Source organism: Erpetoichthys calabaricus, chromosome 18 (genome assembly GCF_900747795.2).
Source record: "Erpetoichthys calabaricus chromosome 18, fErpCal1.3, whole genome shotgun sequence".
Lineage (NCBI taxonomy): Eukaryota > Metazoa > Chordata > Cladistia > Polypteriformes > Polypteridae > Erpetoichthys > Erpetoichthys calabaricus.
The window spans coordinates 63,225,848-63,243,325 of record NC_041411.2 but is presented as its reverse complement, the minus strand read 5'-3'; the positions used below and the strand labels follow the sequence as shown (position 1 = coordinate 63,243,325).

At 40.8% G+C, this 17,478-nt stretch overlaps 1 protein-coding gene across 1 annotated transcript in view; it reads right to left on the bottom strand.

Annotated features, from left to right (window-relative positions):
• Positions 1-17,478, bottom strand: part of dnase1l4.1 (deoxyribonuclease 1 like 4, tandem duplicate 1) — a 37,068-nt gene that overhangs the window by 274 nt on the left and 19,316 nt on the right. Inside the window, exons 5-8 of the mRNA XM_028824840.2 lie at positions 15,557-15,669; positions 10,986-11,098; positions 7,496-7,653; positions 3,265-3,361 (exon numbers count right to left, since the gene is read on the bottom strand). Of these exons, the coding sequence (XP_028680673.1) occupies positions 3,265-3,361; positions 7,496-7,653; positions 10,986-11,098; positions 15,557-15,669 (481 nt within the window). The remainder of the gene's footprint in view (positions 1-3,264; positions 3,362-7,495; positions 7,654-10,985; positions 11,099-15,556; positions 15,670-17,478) is intronic.

Sequence of the window (17,478 nt, the reverse complement as noted above, 5' to 3'; positions counted from 1 at the left end):
ATGACAAGTTTACAGGGCTTGTTGAACCATTCTGCTATAAACCACTTTGCTGAATGTTCTTTAAATAGTCCTGTTTTAAAATGTGCAAATGACTGCATAATTATTTGGATTTTTGTGTATTTGTTGTTTCATGTGACTCCTGCTGTAGTTTAGCCAGGGTTTTGTGTCTGGGTCAAGTAAATTCTTATTTGATTTGTTAGTTGTTAAACATTATTTTCTCTGTTATGTTATCTATCCACGTTAATAAAAAGATAAGTGTCTGTGTATCTGTGTGTCTATCCGGTTGCTATGTCTCTGTCATTCCAACAGATGGTGCCTCACAAACATTTGTAGTAGTAAAATGAATTGCATTTGTCATTGTAACAGATGGCACATCACATTAACTCTGCTTTACAAATCCCTTACCAAATGACATATAACGGAGACTTGTGCATTGCATCACCAACATTTGCAGTAATAAAATGCATTGCATTTGTCATTCTAACAGATGGCATATCACAAACATTAACACGGCTGTTATGAATCTCATACCAAATGGCACATAACAGACACATATGCATTGCATTTTTCATTTCAACAGATGGTGCATCACAAACATTTGTAGTAGTAAAATACATTGCATTTGTCATTGTAACAGATGGTACATCATAAATATTAACACTGGTTTACAAATCCCTTACCAAATGGCATAAAACAGAGACTTGTACATTGTGTTTGTCATTCCAACAGATGGTGTATCACAAACATTTGTTGGAATGCATTTTATTACTACAAATGTTTGTGATGCCTGTCAAGTGTGATGCATTTTATTACTCCATGCAAAACAGAATACATTCTGTGAAAAGCTCAGCCCGGACACAACCAGATGGACACCGGCAGTTCTTCAAATACACACGCTTTAATAAACAAAGGTCCCAAAACCCAAGTCCCACACAAACACAGTGCTTCCAGCACCACAACACCCTTCTACAGGCCTTCAATGTCCGTGGGCTGCCTCTCTTCCACCTGTCACTGGAGCTTTGTCCTGCTTCAGCTCCCGACTCTAGCTCTACGACTGTAGGAAGGCGGCCCCCTTTATAGTCACCTGGACATGCTCCAGGTGCTCGCTGATGCTCTTCCAGCGGCACTTCCTGGTGTGGCGGAAGTGCCGCATGAGCACCCAGAAGCCATGGTGCTTCCCAGGTGTGGCGGAAGTGTAGATCTCCCGGGCTTTATGAGGATTGGGGTAGCCTGGTGGTAGCCACGAGCCCCCACGGGTTTGAGCCTCCCTGCTACTTCCTTGCTATCCAGGGCGGTTGCCCCCTCATGGCCCGGGGTACATATAGATCCCATTCGGGTCCTTCCAGGCATCCCAGCTGGGTCTGGCCCCCAGCCTCCTGTCACAATTCCAATACACACTAAGGTCTATGTTGATTCCTTAGACTTCAACCTGTCTTAGATGGCTAGCACAACTAATACAGCATATGTATAAAATGCTAAGGGTTGTGTCCATCCGTCATGCAATTAGTCACAAATAACTTGGGTGACATTGGTGATTGAAAAAGAACAGCAGCAGCATCTGTTGAGGGCCAAGACATCTTTTAGGAAATAACAGCAGTGCCATCTGCTGAGCATCAAGTACGAGATACAAAACACACTGACAAACACAGAGACATGCGTGCGCAAACTGAGCTGTGCTCTTGTTCTCCCACCAAAGTGAGTGTTATGATCACATAAGGAAGGAAGAACTCCAGCAGTGACATCTCCTGAGGGTGAAGCAAAACACAGGAGGCACTTCAGTGATGAAGAACGACGAGAGGTAAGTCTGAATATGGAGCCATTGAGCAGTTGGCTGATACTTTGACATGCCAGACATACTCCAGGACACAGAATACAAGAATGGCAATGAGGGAGAAGTGCATGCCAGAAAATAAGGAGATTTTAAACACTCACACCTTCTGCCCATATGCAAACACTGCTTTAACATTCTTACATCAATGTTTGGTTGAAGACCACCTATTTATGAAAGTTACACCAGCGAGGTGCTCACTGTTTGGTGGTATTTTTTCATACTGAAATCAAAAGACGTTGTGGCCAAAAAGGAAATGTTCAGCTTGCTGAATATGAACCGCCATTATTTGATGACCAGAGGTCCTAATTAATTATATTTTTGATCTTCATGTTCTGAATGTTTTTTTGTTTATGTGTTGTGTATTATGTATGTTTTCTATTGTATTAATGTTTTAGTTATGTGCCCTGTACCCTTAAAATAGAGTTTCAGGGGAATTCAGCTGAATGACCGTCCTCTACTTATATTTGCCAGGCAGAGGATCAGGTCTTGAGATCAGCATTGTAATCCTGTGTGAGTACATAAGGGGTCTACCATCAGGGTATCCAGGGTGCTCATTCACAAGGGGCCCATAAATAGCTGCCAGAAGAAATGATCAAGGGGGATGTCCCCCAATCATTTTATGAAATGATTGAGAGTCTGGGTATCTAGAGAGTATGCACACCAAAATGACCAATTGGGACCCACCCTCAACCCCAGTGGTGATGAAGAAGTTTAGACTCACACTGAAGTCAACATTGAAACAGCCCAGTGTATATGCGCTGTATTGTTAAAAGTACGGTCAACCCTCCATAAAGGCGCTAAGTCACCCAGGGGCCTGTGGGGGTCTTAATTCGGTCTACGGGTACATTTATAGATTTTTCTGGTTCCTAAATCTCTGCTTTGTTTTATGGATTTTGATTTTTGAGTGTGGACTGGATTTTGTTCCTTGAAAAAAAAAAAAAAATCTTCATTTTCTAGAGCCAGAGTTTTCATTGTTTTTCTCTCCCTTTTTGTGAATACCTGGAAGGCAAGATTATTAAGGATTATTTTCTTGCTGGGCTTTTCCCTTTGTTGGGCCGACTCAAACCTTTTAGACAGGTCTTTTTGAATGCCAGGCCTCAGTAAACCCAGGTCTTGATTTGGGGGGGGGGGGGGGGGGGGGCTGTTTGGGGGTTCTTGGCCTTATTTTGGCCATACTGTGGCAAGAAATCAGAATATTGTTGCTCTTGCCATTGTTTATAGGCTGGCTTCTGATTTGAGCAATTCTTGGAGATAACGGGTATCTCTCTCATAACCTTCATTTCTGATGTGTGTTTTAAGCCAAACCTTGTATTATATACATTGTATTGTCTTTATTGGTTTTAAGAGGCAACTGCCTCAACACTGAAACTAAAAAATATAGGCAGCTGTTCAGCATCATTAGTGTTTGCAGCAGCCCTGATGTTACAACGTACCTGCTCCTCATCAAGACCATACTCCACTTGAAAGTTAAAGGGTTTGGCTGATTTTGGAACGATGCCTTTCAACATTTCATCACCATAGACAACAATTCTGAAAGAATAAAAGGGAGAGGACATTTCAGCAGTAGCACCCACATAAAGCATGCCTTTCAAGTCTTAAGCAGATAAAATACACTTAAATCTGTGAATAATTCAACACAAATCTTACACTGCAAAACTGCATATGTGAAAACTAGATAACAAAAATGAAATGGGAGTTGTTTTGCTTTTATTTAGATCAAAAAAAATCTACCAATGGGGTAAGCAAAATTTACTTGACAGTATTTCTTAAAGTAAGCTAAACAATCGTAAATACACTTTTTTTGGTAAGTCAATAATTCTAACAATAAGGAAAACGAGGTTTTTATGTCATGATATCAGTACTTTTCCACTTGCTTAGGTGTCATGTTTTTTTAGTGTATTAATAAAAGTCTGCTGTATTCAATTTGTACATCTTTCTAAAATTCAAACCTGTTCTCTGGCCTGACAAGAACATTTATTCATGGCAGCCAAAATCCTCCACAGCACCACCAGCATGAGAAACAAAAAACACTTCTAGACAGAGAAAATCGGGAGTGGTCTCCCCTGGACGTTCTCGTATACTCAGATGTGGGGATGGATATTTGAGGAGTAAACCGCAAGGCGATTTCTATGTTATGTACATTAAAGAACCATCAACAACAAATCAAATCAAATTAATAATGAATTGAATAAATATTATAAAAATAAAGTTGAATAAATCGGACTCTGGAGCTGCGTGAATAAAAGGTAAAGTACCACTTCTGGTTATAAGAGCCAAAAAGTTGATAGAAATCTACGTTTTGTACCTAATACTTGTATGCAAAATTTGGTTGACCCAAGTGAAAGCGTACTCAAGTTATCATGTTTACACACCCACGCACACGCACACATACACACACACACACACACACACACACACACACACACACACGCACACGCACGCACACACACACAGACATAATTCCAAAAATGATATTTTCGGACTCATGATGGTCTAAAACGTTGAGATTCATCAAAATCTCAAACAAATGCAAGGGCTCATTGATCACGTTCAAAATTCAAATATCAATTGTTCAGACAAATTGAAAATAGGTAAAGCAGTATGTGGCGTGTGGCTGGGGGTGGCACCCAGCTGGGACGCCCAGGAGGACCAGAGGAGGCGACCGCCCTGGTGACCGATACCTGGAGAGCTCTGGTCCTCAGCACTTCCACCACACCCGGAAGTGCTGGGGGGAAGAAGACCAGGGACACCCGGAGTGCTTCCGGGTGTGCAGCCGCTACTTCGGCCACGCTGGGGAGTGCCGGCGGAAGATTATCGGGAGGCACCTGAAGCACATCCGGGTGGGGATAAAAGGGGCCGCCTCCCTCTGTTCGATGGCTGGAGTCGGGAGCGGAGACAGACGAAGTCTTGGAGGAGAGGAGTGGAGGTGGACCTGAGAGGAAGGCATTAGAGAAAGGCCTGGACTTTGGGGGAGTACTGGGGTTGTGTGTCACTTTTGTACATAAGAATATTGTAAATGAACGTGTGTTGGGTGTACTAACGATGTCTGCCTGTCTGTGTCCGGGCCAGTCGCCACACAGTAATGTTACCTTCATCATATCAAGGTAGTCCAAGAGCATTGCAACAGTAGTATCATGATGCAATGGCAATATCCCGAACTATTGGTCGCACAGATTTATTTATTACAATGACGTGCAATCCACAATGGCCAGAAATCCGTAGATTCTTGAGAATAATGCCACCGGCTACATCGGCTCTGGATGTTCTCACTTTCATAAGTAGATTGTTTTATCAGAAAGTCTTATTTTTCTTGAATGAACTCGAAAACGGTGTTCGGGCAAATCAAAGCATACAGTTACACCATCGAATTTCAAAAACGGGGTTTGCCTCACATGCATTTATTGGTTAGTTTCCATCCGTCCATCCATCCATTTTCCAACCCGCTATATCCTAACTACAGGGTCACGGGGGTCTGCTGGAGCCAATCCCAGCCAGCACAGGGTGCAAGGCAGGAAACGAACCCGGGCAGGGTGCCAGCCCACCATAGGGCACACACACACACCCACACCAAGCACACACTAGAGACAATTTAGGATCGCCAATGCACCAGTTACTTTGTAAAATAAATGATTAACTTCTGATGATGTTTGTCTGTGCTGAGATTCCAAACAGAGAAACCTGTCCTGAATTATGGTACAAAGTCATCAAGCGCATGTCTCACAGACCTCATTTAAAAGATTGAGTAATAATAATAATTCTTTGCATTTATATAGCGCTTTTCTCACTACTCAAAGTGCTCAGCAATTGCAGGTTAAGGGCCTTGCTCAAGAGCCCAATGACACAGAGTCCCTATTGGTATTTACGGGATTTACGCTCTTCCGATTGCCAGTGCAGATCCCTAACCTCAGAGCCACAACTCTGTATGTTGGAACTCAAAAGAACAAAAGTGTATAAAGAAATTTTTTCAGAGGTTTTAAGATAAAAAGTGCCCTTAATGCGTAACAATTCCCATGAAAGCAAAATAAATAAATTGTATTTCCACTGGACCAAACCTGGGGGTTGGTGATCGAAGCAAGCAAGGGGCAGAGCCCCCTAGTTTTAAATATGTTTTAAAGAGGTCCAAAATGTTTGTTAAACTTACACGGCGGTAAGTTGTTTATTTTGTATGCTTGTTTTAAAATGCAGGGACTTGTCGAATGTGTTTACTTTGTTTGCAGGCCACAGCAACATGGATTAAAGACTTTCCTGAGTTCAGCCTTCGGGTTGGAGCGATTTATCACTTCCATAATACCTGGAGAGGGCAGTTTACAGCAGTAAATGCTAAGTGACTGAGGAGATAATAGCGGCAGACATCTGATCACAGGCTCCTCTCACCACATTTCCTACACCAGCCTACCGTACCGAGGCCAGTCCTCACTTATAGACAGACTGAGTCTGAGACAGACAAGTAAACAGAAGAAGGGTCAAAACCAGAAGAACAAAACAGAGGTGTCAAAGTCAAAGCGAGACACAAAAATCACAAAACATTAAGACTGAGAATCTTCACTATTGGCATGTAGACTTGTTTTACTCAACTGGAAGAATCCTAACTCTCCTCTTTTAAGTCAGTGGGTAACTGATGTTATATACTATTTAAAATTGGAAAAAATCTAATTCGCACTTAGAGGATCTGCGCAGAACTTTTTTAAAACCTGGCAGGATCTACTCAAAAATATTATAGAATAAGCCTTTAAACTGGGGAGAAAGACTCCTCTCTCCCTTTACTACTCTTAAACGTTTTGCTCTGGTTGTTGGCCTTTCTCTCTTTCTCGTGGGTGGGGGTTGAACTGAATTTAGTTTTGTTAAGTTTGTCTTGATTGTATGGAATGTTACATGCTTTAAATAAATTCAATAAAAGTTAATAAAAGACTGTGAATCGTTTAGAAAGGGCAATTTGAAAAAACTATAGTTTTGAATTCATAACCCACATAAGGAAGTAAATTCCTGGATGACCTTTTATCCTGTTGTATCGTTACACAAAAGTCACGACATCCAAGGACATGGCTCTCATAATAGTGCCAATGATGGGAACCAAAAATAGTGGCAATCATGAAGAATACAAAATGGTGGATGAAACAATCCAGAAAAATTTCAGAATTTTCAAAGCCATTATAATTTCTGAAAGTAAAGATCAAATTCATATAGATAAGTTTCAAAAATATTTAAACAAGTATTAGATTAGGAATCCATTTTTAAAAATAGAAGCAAAAAACAAAATCCTAAGAGCACATTCCTGGGTGGTTCTGGGTAAGAGTATCAAAACAGCAGGTAACACAATAATGAAATAAAATGCAGTCACAAAATAAACCATAAAAATGTTTGCATTTTTCTAAAGAAAAAAAATTTCAAAATCAAAATCCTTATCTCCAGCTTATGCCTCGAGAGCAATGCCAAAAAGAAAGGAAACTGTCAAACCCTGGCCAAAAAAACTGAACATGAAAACTGCAATTATTTTAATTTATTAAATTTCCTTGAGAATGAAGAAGGGAGGTAAAAAAAAACAAAGTCCCTAAATAAATAGAATAAATAGAAATAGAAGATGCAATTAGCACGGTAGAGCATGTTGCTTTAGTAGAAGAGAACTCTAATTACCATAAAATCAGAGTTATAAGCCTCTCTACGTACCTGTCATACGTGTAGTCATTGCCAGTATTAGCTGTAGTGTCAACGTCATCTGCAATGAGCCATTTGAAGGTGGGGTCGGTTCTGATGCGAATTTTTTTCATTTTTCTGTTTGATAAATATGATCCGTCTGCATTGAAGTCTCCCAAGATCATAATATTCTGCAAAGAAACAAAAAAAGTTTAAGAAACCTAATCAACCACAGCAGTTAGCATGGAGTCCTTACAACTCAGTGCCCAGTCACTCAAGCTACCTTTATTATACTACATTTAAAAACACAGATATTCTGTAAAATGGCAAATTTCCCCCTAGGGCCAAATAAACATCTATCTATCTATCTATCTATCTATCTATCTATCTATCTATCTATCTATCTATCTATCTATCTATCTATCTATCTATCTATCTATCTATCTATCTATCTATCTATCTATCTATCTATTATATAGTGCCTTTTAAATCTATCTATCTATCTATCTATCTATCTATCTATCTATCTATCTATCTATCTATCTATCTATCTATCTATCTATCTATCTATCTATCTATCTATCTATCTATCTATCTATCTATCTATCTATCTATCTATCTTTTGAAAACACAGAGTGTAACCACGCTCTGATTTGTTTGGGCTTATTAGATAGCCCTTCCCTGACTGGATTACTCTCACGTCTAATTTCCTGATTGGTCACACTTCTATTCTAACAAAATTGGAAAAGTTGCTTTCCATGGCACTTGATGTGTTGCTTACCTGTTTGCATCGAAATTGCATTTTCTACAGTTTGAATGCTACATACATGTGCAAAAGGCAAATCATTTAGTGGTCACTACAGTTTTGGGATAAATCTTGCTCAGTTTTCTGCCAATGTGCATGTGCCCAGTGTAGGAAAATGTCTACCTCATAGACATTTTCGATTGTTTTAGTGTGGACAGAGATAGTGTGTACTTTGGCCTCATGTCTATGTAGCTTTTCTCCAGGTATTCCTGTTTTCTTCCCATATCACCAAAGATGTGCATTTGGGTCAAATGGGAGCTTCCAAATTGTCCTGTTGTGAATGTGAGTGTGGATGTCTGAATAAGTTAGACCTGTGAGTCTGAGAACATAATACATGTACTTAACAGGCCTTCAGGGAATGTGAGACCAAAGACTGCAGCAGAATTAAAAAATTACATTCATATTTGTATACCTTTCAGAAATGTATTCCAATAGACTAGCATTACTGGGTAGCTGGACTTGTGAATTTCCCCTTGGGATTAATAAAGTATCTATCTATCTATCTATCTATCTATCTATCTATCTATCTATCTATCTATCTATCTATCTATCTATCTATCTATCTATCTATCTATCTATCTATCTATCTATCTATCTATCTATCTATCTATCTATCTAGGAGGCAATATAAACTCTATACAAATGTAAGGAGCCACGAACTTCAATCAAATTCAGTGCATCACTGTGGTCTGCGTTCTCAATATCTTTAAACTTATAAAATATATTTTTTTCATGTATCAGGTTGTTTTGTCATGGGAGTGTCACAAGGGGACAACCTATAATGTCCCCAAGTTTCATCTCTACCCATTCATCTATTATTTAGGCATCAGATTGCTATGTATTTGACTGACACTGATCACAGACAGACCTCTGCATTTGTCACTTATTAACTTACTCAGTGACAGTAAACAGAGTGTGCAGCAAGTAGGGTAGCAGGGACAGCTTTTTATTCACTCCTTATGGACCTTAAGCATAAGTGTTCTTAATTCCTCAATGTGCCTAAACTGAAGCAAAGTGATGACATATGGGTGTGGCATTCACCCCAAATACAACTCGGATGGACAGCAGCCCAGTGTGTCTAGTGCCCAAGTGGAAGGTTCTCTTGTGTTACACAATGAGCCGGTCAGTCTGTCAGTCAGGGCCTCCGGGTACAAAGCCTCAAGTTGGAACCCAGAATGTTGATTTGCTGCATTTTTGTGTTAATGGGGTGTGAAAGAGTAGTGGCTGACACTTTCCTGTGGTAGTTTCTGGCCCCTCAACCAGACCTGTCCAGATTCTGCCTTTCCTCTTAGTTCTTCCATTTGTCAAGTTTTACCTGTGACAACAGACTCATAGGACTGCGCTTTTATACCTTTGGCTCACGCTGACCTCAAACCCCCCCATCTTTACCTGTTATAGCCAATCATGTGTCAAGCCAAGCTGCAATTTCTAGGACTGATAAAGTCCTTTTTTCCCCAAAGATTTTCAGCAACCCTTCAGGTTAAACTTTGCTTGGTTTATTGGTTTATTGTTCCAACACAGTGTTATCTTTAAGTTACAAAAAGTGTTAGCGCACACTGACACGTGAGACCCCACATCTGCTGAACCCCAGACACATGCTAGAGCACCACACCCGCTGACCTGTTCAATCCTGGGACTTTTGAATTGCAGTCCTTGGTGACCTTCCAACCTCCATACCTGTGTACTCTCTGACAGAAACTGGAAGGAGTCAACAAGCAGAGCACCATGAGCACCTCAGTCAGCTGTTGCATTCATCTCTGTCAACATTTAACTGGGATTCTTCCAGTAAGGCCTAATTGTGGATTTGTAAACTGAAAGATCCTTTAATGCAAGCGAAGTATAAAATGATAGCTTTGTGTTGTGAATAATTTGTGTTGTTGGTATCTTTTTATCTTTGTGGTAAGTTGAACGACTTTTCTACAGTTCATTTCCCATCAATGAACCTTGTCCTCCTGTAGAGGTAACAAACCCTGGTGGACACAATACAACACACCATCAGCGGCCCTAATTTATTCCATACATCACTCATCCAGGCAGGATCTGTCCTTGGATAGGGCACCAGTCCATAGCAGGCCCCCCTCACATACACTGGGCATGTACACATTAGGCAGGTGAAGGAAAACCGATGTATTGTAGATAAAGGAGAACGACTGGAGCTCCGACTAATGGAACTGAGATGGTAGTACTAATGCTGGTCAAGGAGAGTTATTGTTGTTATTAATAGGTAGCGCCCTTTTTCTTGCCCTTCTGTTCTGTGATCTGCTGACCCTTTACAGGTTCAAAGGTCCAGAGTATAACCTGCATTTAAAGATTTTATAAATTACTAAATTAAAGACATCTGCCATCTTTTCCATACTTCCGTATGGGGAACTGGCAAGATGTCTGTTCAACAAAAAGCTAACCTTGGACAAACTTGAAGCTGCAGGCAGTATGTTTTGATTACATTTTTTAATTTCTCCTTGGGGAGTCATACAGTATATCTAATCTAATTGAATGTTCTTTCTGAGTGATTTAATGTGATATTGTATTTTAGCAGTACTGTAGTCTGTTATTAACCTATACAATTATTTTTACAGACAACACAATTTCTGCTCATATTCCTCTTTCCCTTCTGAGTAGATACATTGATAATGGACTGTCTGTACTTTTCCTTTTATACAAATGAAAGCTCAGCTCTTTGTGGCAGTTTTCATCCTTGTGAAAAATATAAAGACCTACCTCAGTCTTCCATTTATCCTTTACAGCAATGACCACATCGTAGAGTTCATCGATTTCTTTGAATGAATCTTCAGGCATGGTGTGGACGGGGATCAAAACTAAATCTTTCAATTCTGCAGGGGAGAATGAAGATAAATGTTAACGCTTAGGGAAAAGATAAATGAATTCATTGACTACAACTCTGACACAGACTGGCACATTTGACTTTTTTTCCAATATTTGTTTACTAATTAATGTTAGAGAATCATAGAGGGACAGTGTTAGGCTTTTAAAGGAATACTGTACTAAAATATAATATTTTTTATTTGTTCCTTACCCCATGTAGTTTGTAGTGATGGCTGAGAAAAAAAATGAATCGCATGTTTTTGTGGAGAAATGACATACAGTAAGAAAATTAATCCAAACAACAAGCCATCTAGATGTATGAACACTACGTGCAAAACACATCGCCCCATCATTCTATGGTCAAGAGCCTTGTCTTTAATTCATAAGTGACACTCCACGTGAATGGGTTTCTTGTTTCTGAACTACTTTCTTTTAATAATTAAACAATATTTTAGCCAAAAATTAATGCGTTTTGCAAGTTATGACCATACAATACACAATACTTTACTTTTAATCTTTAGTCTTATGTGTCTCTCAGTGCTCAATTGTTTTGGATATCATGTGAAGTGCAATGTTAGCCAATGAATAAGCTGTGATTGGGCTGGACTCCTGACCAATGACTGAGGCAGGGAGGCGGGTCTTCAAGTCAAATTTCCAGGTGCTTCCGAGTGAGTGTTTTCCACAAGTGGTTTATTTAACCATATTTTAGTAAAAATGCATGTGTTTGGGACATGTGAACATACGATTGGATGACTTGACGTGTGCATTATGCATTATGATTAATGTGAGATTTTTTAATGGACTTTTTGCTATTGTATTGTTTGCTGTTGTCCAACACTGCTCACCATTAGGTCCCATTTTGTCAGAAACCTTGTTATGTCCTTTCTCTGAGAAAATGTGATATTAAATATTTTTCTTGACCATCACCAAATGGGGTAAGTAACATATTAAAAAGCATAATTTTGGAGTAGATTATTCTTTTAAAGAACTTTTTGCCCAATTGAATTCCCACTTGGCATGCCGATGTCAGGAGTGCACATGTGCTCCTAATTTTCATTTTGGTTTCCTCCTGTAGACCAATGGTGCACATTCCAGTTAATGACCTACTTTTGTCCAAATGAGTGACATGATGTTTGCAACAGCCTGATGTCTCATCTAGTAGACATAAAACTAGTAAAATGTCTACGCTTTGACAGCCACCATATCCAGGGCTGGTTTTTGCATTGTGCCCAATATTGCTTCAATAGGCTAAGGCTTCTGAGATCCAAATGCAGATTAGGTGGGCTTGAAATATTGTGTGGTGTGTTATGAATTTGCAATATAAATAAATGTTATGTTATCTTATAGACTTTGTCAAACCTGGCAATACAACAGATTGCCAAGGATAAGCAATTCAGGAAGCACGTCTCCACTCATAGGGTTGTGGAAATATTGTTGGTGGTACTGAGCCGTGTAATTCAAATTAAAAAAAAATGTTTGGTGTGTTTTAAAACATATTTGAATGCAATATTAGGATGGATTATCTATAGTCTAAGCCAAAGAACCTGGCGGGCTGAATCATCTCCTCTTATTTGTCATAGTTGACATGTTTTTATGGTCTAAGTGCATCCTAAAACATAAATTAGCAAGGAATTACTTAAAAACAGTGGGACCCTTGGGTGGTTTTCATGAAATGTCCAGAGAGGCAGCAGCTGACTAACTGACTGTAACTGTTTAATTCTGGAAATCCTTTCAGAAAACTTGTGTGTTATTTTAATAGCTGCCTCTAAACTGACCTTACATGACTGAATATGGATACGGGATTTACATGAGTGTGCCCGGCAATGGGCTTGTGGACCATCCTGGGTTGTTTTCTGTCCATCCAGAATAGTCTCCTACCCCCATGACCCTGAACTGAATGATGGGTGAGTAGACGGATGGATGGATGAACTTGAAAGGACCCCCCATCACACTATCAGCATCTCCGACACAACATTCAGTATGTCAGAATGAGGTTCTAGTTCACAGTATTTTTCATAAGATACTTTTAGTAGATTTTCATGGTCTTCAACAAATAGACAGATCCAGGTTAAGTCCAGTTGGCAAAAGTCCAGCATATTTTTCAGAATGAATTTATCCAAAATATTAAAAAAGTAATAGGAAGCTAATAACATACAAATTACACCCATTAATCTTTGCCTAGTTTACGTCCAACCTAATGATAATCCATCCATTTTCCAACCCGCTGAATCCGAACACAGGGTCATGGGGGTCTGCTGGAGCCAATCCCAGCCAACACAGGGCACAAGGCAGGGAACCAATCCTGGGCAGGGTGCCAACCCACCGCAGGACACACACAAACACACCCACACACCAAGCACACACTGGCGCCAATTTAGAATCGCCAATCCACCTAACCTGCATGTCTTTGGACTGTGGGAGGAAACCGGAGCGCCCGGAGGAAACCCACGCAGACACGGGGAGAACATGCAAACTCCACGCAGGGAGGACCCGGGAAGCGAACCCAGGTCCCCAGATCTCCCAACTGCGAGGCAGCAGCGCTACCCACTGTGCCACCGTGCCGCCCCTAATGATAATCACTTAAATAATTCTTCGAAGTATTTCACATGATATTATCCTTTAATATGTCTTTATGGTCTAATTCACTGTCTACGGCCCTGGACAGATCTAATAATAATTAATAATAATAATTCATTACATTTATATAGCACTTTTCTTAGTACTCAAAGCGCTATCCACACAGGGAGGAACCGGGAAGCGAGCCCACAATCTTCCACAGTCTCTTTACTGCGAAGCAGCAGCACTACCACTGTGCCACCTGTGAGGACCATCACGGTGACTTGGATGTGCACCCTGGGTGAACGCTAGCATTTATTAAAGTCCAGCGTTGCATTGTACATGACAAGGTTCTTTTTGCTCTCGTCTCTGTTGCTTATGCACTCTCAGGCATATTTGTTGTCAATCTTAAATACTGTGGACTTTATTTGTACAGTAATCATTCATTGGTCCCCCCCAATGAAAATACAGTGCCCCCATGCTAAATCTGCTCTGCTGACGACACTGTTTGAACAAATAAGAAGGTCACATTGACCTGATAAAAAGTTTTATTGTTGACATGTGTGATGTTCATAATGTCTGATTCAGTGCCGAAGTGGAAACAAGTAAATGCCAGTATTCTCTGACATTGTTGGCTTCTTTGTTCTTCTGATTTTATTTTATGTCTTGGTTGGGGTTGGGAGGATTTTTTCCCCTTGGAGTTTCAAGCACAATGATATTTGTACAAAAGAAAAGACAGCTGGGGATGGTGGGGCTCCCCATGGAGGAAGTGCTGGTCTGCAAACATTTACTGTTGGCGCACACCGTTTCTGGGAAAAGTGCTGGTAATTTGTAATGGTGCATACCATCCCACTTCAGGCCTTGGTCTGAGTATGTGCATAGGCCTAGGGACTGTTAATGCCTTGCTTATTGCCTTTATTTTATAATGCTGAAATTTAAGTAAACTCTGAGATACGTGTTATTTATGCTTTTCCTTATATTAATAACTAGCTGTTCCTCACTGCTCTGCCCGTGTTGTCACCAAACAGGACAAAGTTTAAAAATCAATAAACAAAAAGGTATCACTATCTAAGCAGAGGCAAGTTACTCTCCAAAACATAGAGGTAGACCGACTCCCCACTCCTGACGTCACGGTTCCCCCTCCCCTCAGCCCATAGCCCCTGTCTCGAATTAGCAATGCAAGCGAACGATGATTCTTAGCGCAATGAGAGAAGTCACAAAATCAACCGGAATGTTCAAGCAAATTCTAGAAAAAAACCTGATCTAAATCCATTAAGTGGTTCTCGCATTCACTAGCTAAGCAGATGTAAGATACGCCCTGAGGCTGGCACATGAGTGAGGAGGGCCCAACCCCCCCCTCCCCTTGGCCTGCTGCGTCTCTCTCAGATTTGCAAAAATAAATCAGTATCGCAAGCAAACTATGATACTTCGCACGATGAAAGAGATTGCAATATCAACCGGAATGTTCAAGGAAATTATAGAGACAAGCCCGATCTAAATCCATTAAGTAGTTCTCGCATTCACTAGCTAAGCGGATGTAAGATATGCCTCAAGGCTGGCGTGTAAGTGAGAAGGGCCCTGCTCCCCTTCCCTTAGGGCCGCTGCGTCTCTCTTGGATTCACACAAATAAATCGGTACCGCAAGTGAACCATGATACTTAGCACGATGAGAGAGATCGCAAAATCAATGAGAATGTTCAAGCAAATTAAAGAGAAAAACCCGATCTAAATCCGTTAAGTAGTTCTCCTGTGAAAAGCAGACAGACATACAGACCGACAGACAGACATTGGATTTTATATGTATAGAAATAATTATCTGGATTTTCTGTCGTGTCCATTTTTTTCATTCCCCATTTCTCCTTCGGTGGTGGAGATCATTATATGGCAGAAAATAACAGTATCAGTACATACTTGTCTTCTCACAGGCAAAACGGAGGACGTATGGCTCCCTGGCAAAGGCGTCTTCATCACCCACTTGGTTATCTTCATACTGGTAGGTGTCGATCAGCTTCACCGTATCCTGTCTGATAAAAATACATAAATGTGTTTATTTGTGTTGAAGGCTAAAAAACTTCTAGCTTTGTATACAAACACATCATTAAAAAGTGACCCCCTACATCCACAAACATTTATTGTAAGACAGCCCAGCATGAATTCTATACCTGAATGTATGCTTTTCATTGCAGGATTGGCAGCTGGGTTGAGTCAATCCCAGCAATATCAGTAACCACTTCTGAATGGCATTATTGTCCTTTCCATGATATCCTCACTCACTCATGATAGGATATCTAGGTGCTTAAAACCATGCATAGCCTGGTGAGGAGCTTCAGTTAATGTTCACAACAAACACTAGAATGGGGTAATAAATGTGATCTCAGTGATGATTGTTGGTGCCAGATGGTCTGCTTTGAGTGTTTCACTCACTGCTCATCTCCTGGAGTTTCCATGCAGAACAGTCTCTAGAATTTACTCAAAATGGTGTGAAAAAAAAAGCAAAAAGGACTGTGGACAGAAACACCATGTTGATGAGAGGGGTCAGAGGAGAATGGCCAGACTGGTTTGAGCTGACAGAAAGGGTACGCTAACTCGGATAACTATTCATGACAGCGGTGAGCAGAAAAGCATCTCATAATGAACAGCACATTGAGCCTTCAGGAGGATGGGTTACAACAACAAATGAGCACTTCGTTTCCACTCCTGTCAGCCAAGAACACAAAGCTGAGGCAGCACTGGGCACAAGATCACCAATGAATCTCTTGCTTTCTGCTGAAGTACACAGATGGTTGGGTCAGAATTTGGCGCCAACAGTATGAATCTATGCACGCAACCTGCCTTGCGTCAATAGTCCTGGCTGATGGTGGTGGTGGTGTGGTGATGTGGAGAATGTTCTATTAGAACACTTTGGACCCACTAACACCAATTAATCATCACCTGAATGCCACGGCCTACTTGAGTGTTGTTGCTGAACATGTGCATCCATTCATGGCTGCAAAGTACCATCCTCTAATGGCTATTTCCCAGCATGATAATGCACCCTGTCACAAAGCAAAAGTCATCTAAAATTTGTTTCAGGAACATGACGATGAGTTCAGTGATCTTTAGTGGCCTTCCCAGTCACAGGATCCAAATCTAGTAGAACACCTTTGGGATCTGGTAGAACGGATGATTCACAGCATAAATGTGCAGCTGACAAATCTGCAAGAATGGAGTGACGCCACTATGTCAATACAGACCAGATTTCAAAGTATTGCTACCAACATCTTGTGGAATCCATGAAACAAAGAACTGGGGCTGTTTAGAGAGCAAAAAGAGACCCTACCCAGTATTAGTACAGTGTTGCTAATAATCTGCTGAGTGAGTGTACATTCATTCTCCCTCTCCTTCTCTCTCCTATTATACTGTATATACATACTGTGAAACCAGAAATAGGAGGAGGAGGTTAGGAGCACGCATTGATACAGTGCATTGTTGCACCCACCACACCACAAACCACCTCAGGATCCAGATTAGGACCCGAGTGCAGCCATGCAACGGGTGATACCTCAGCACCACACTAATATATATATAGTGAAGCCAAAGGGCGCATACAGCCACCTTAACCCAACATAGACAGGCAGGACATGAGTTTGCCACAATGCATACAGTTTGTTTAAATGGGGCAGAGCTTTTTATTCGTTCCACTACAGACCACAGCACACAAGGAAAGCACAAAAGTACCAAAGTTCAAACAGTCCAGCCCAGAAACCTTTTCTTCTTCTGGTTCTTCTCCTTGTCCTTTTGCCTCCACTCCTCCCCAGGTAAGCTTCATCCACCTCCTCTTGACTCTGGCTCTC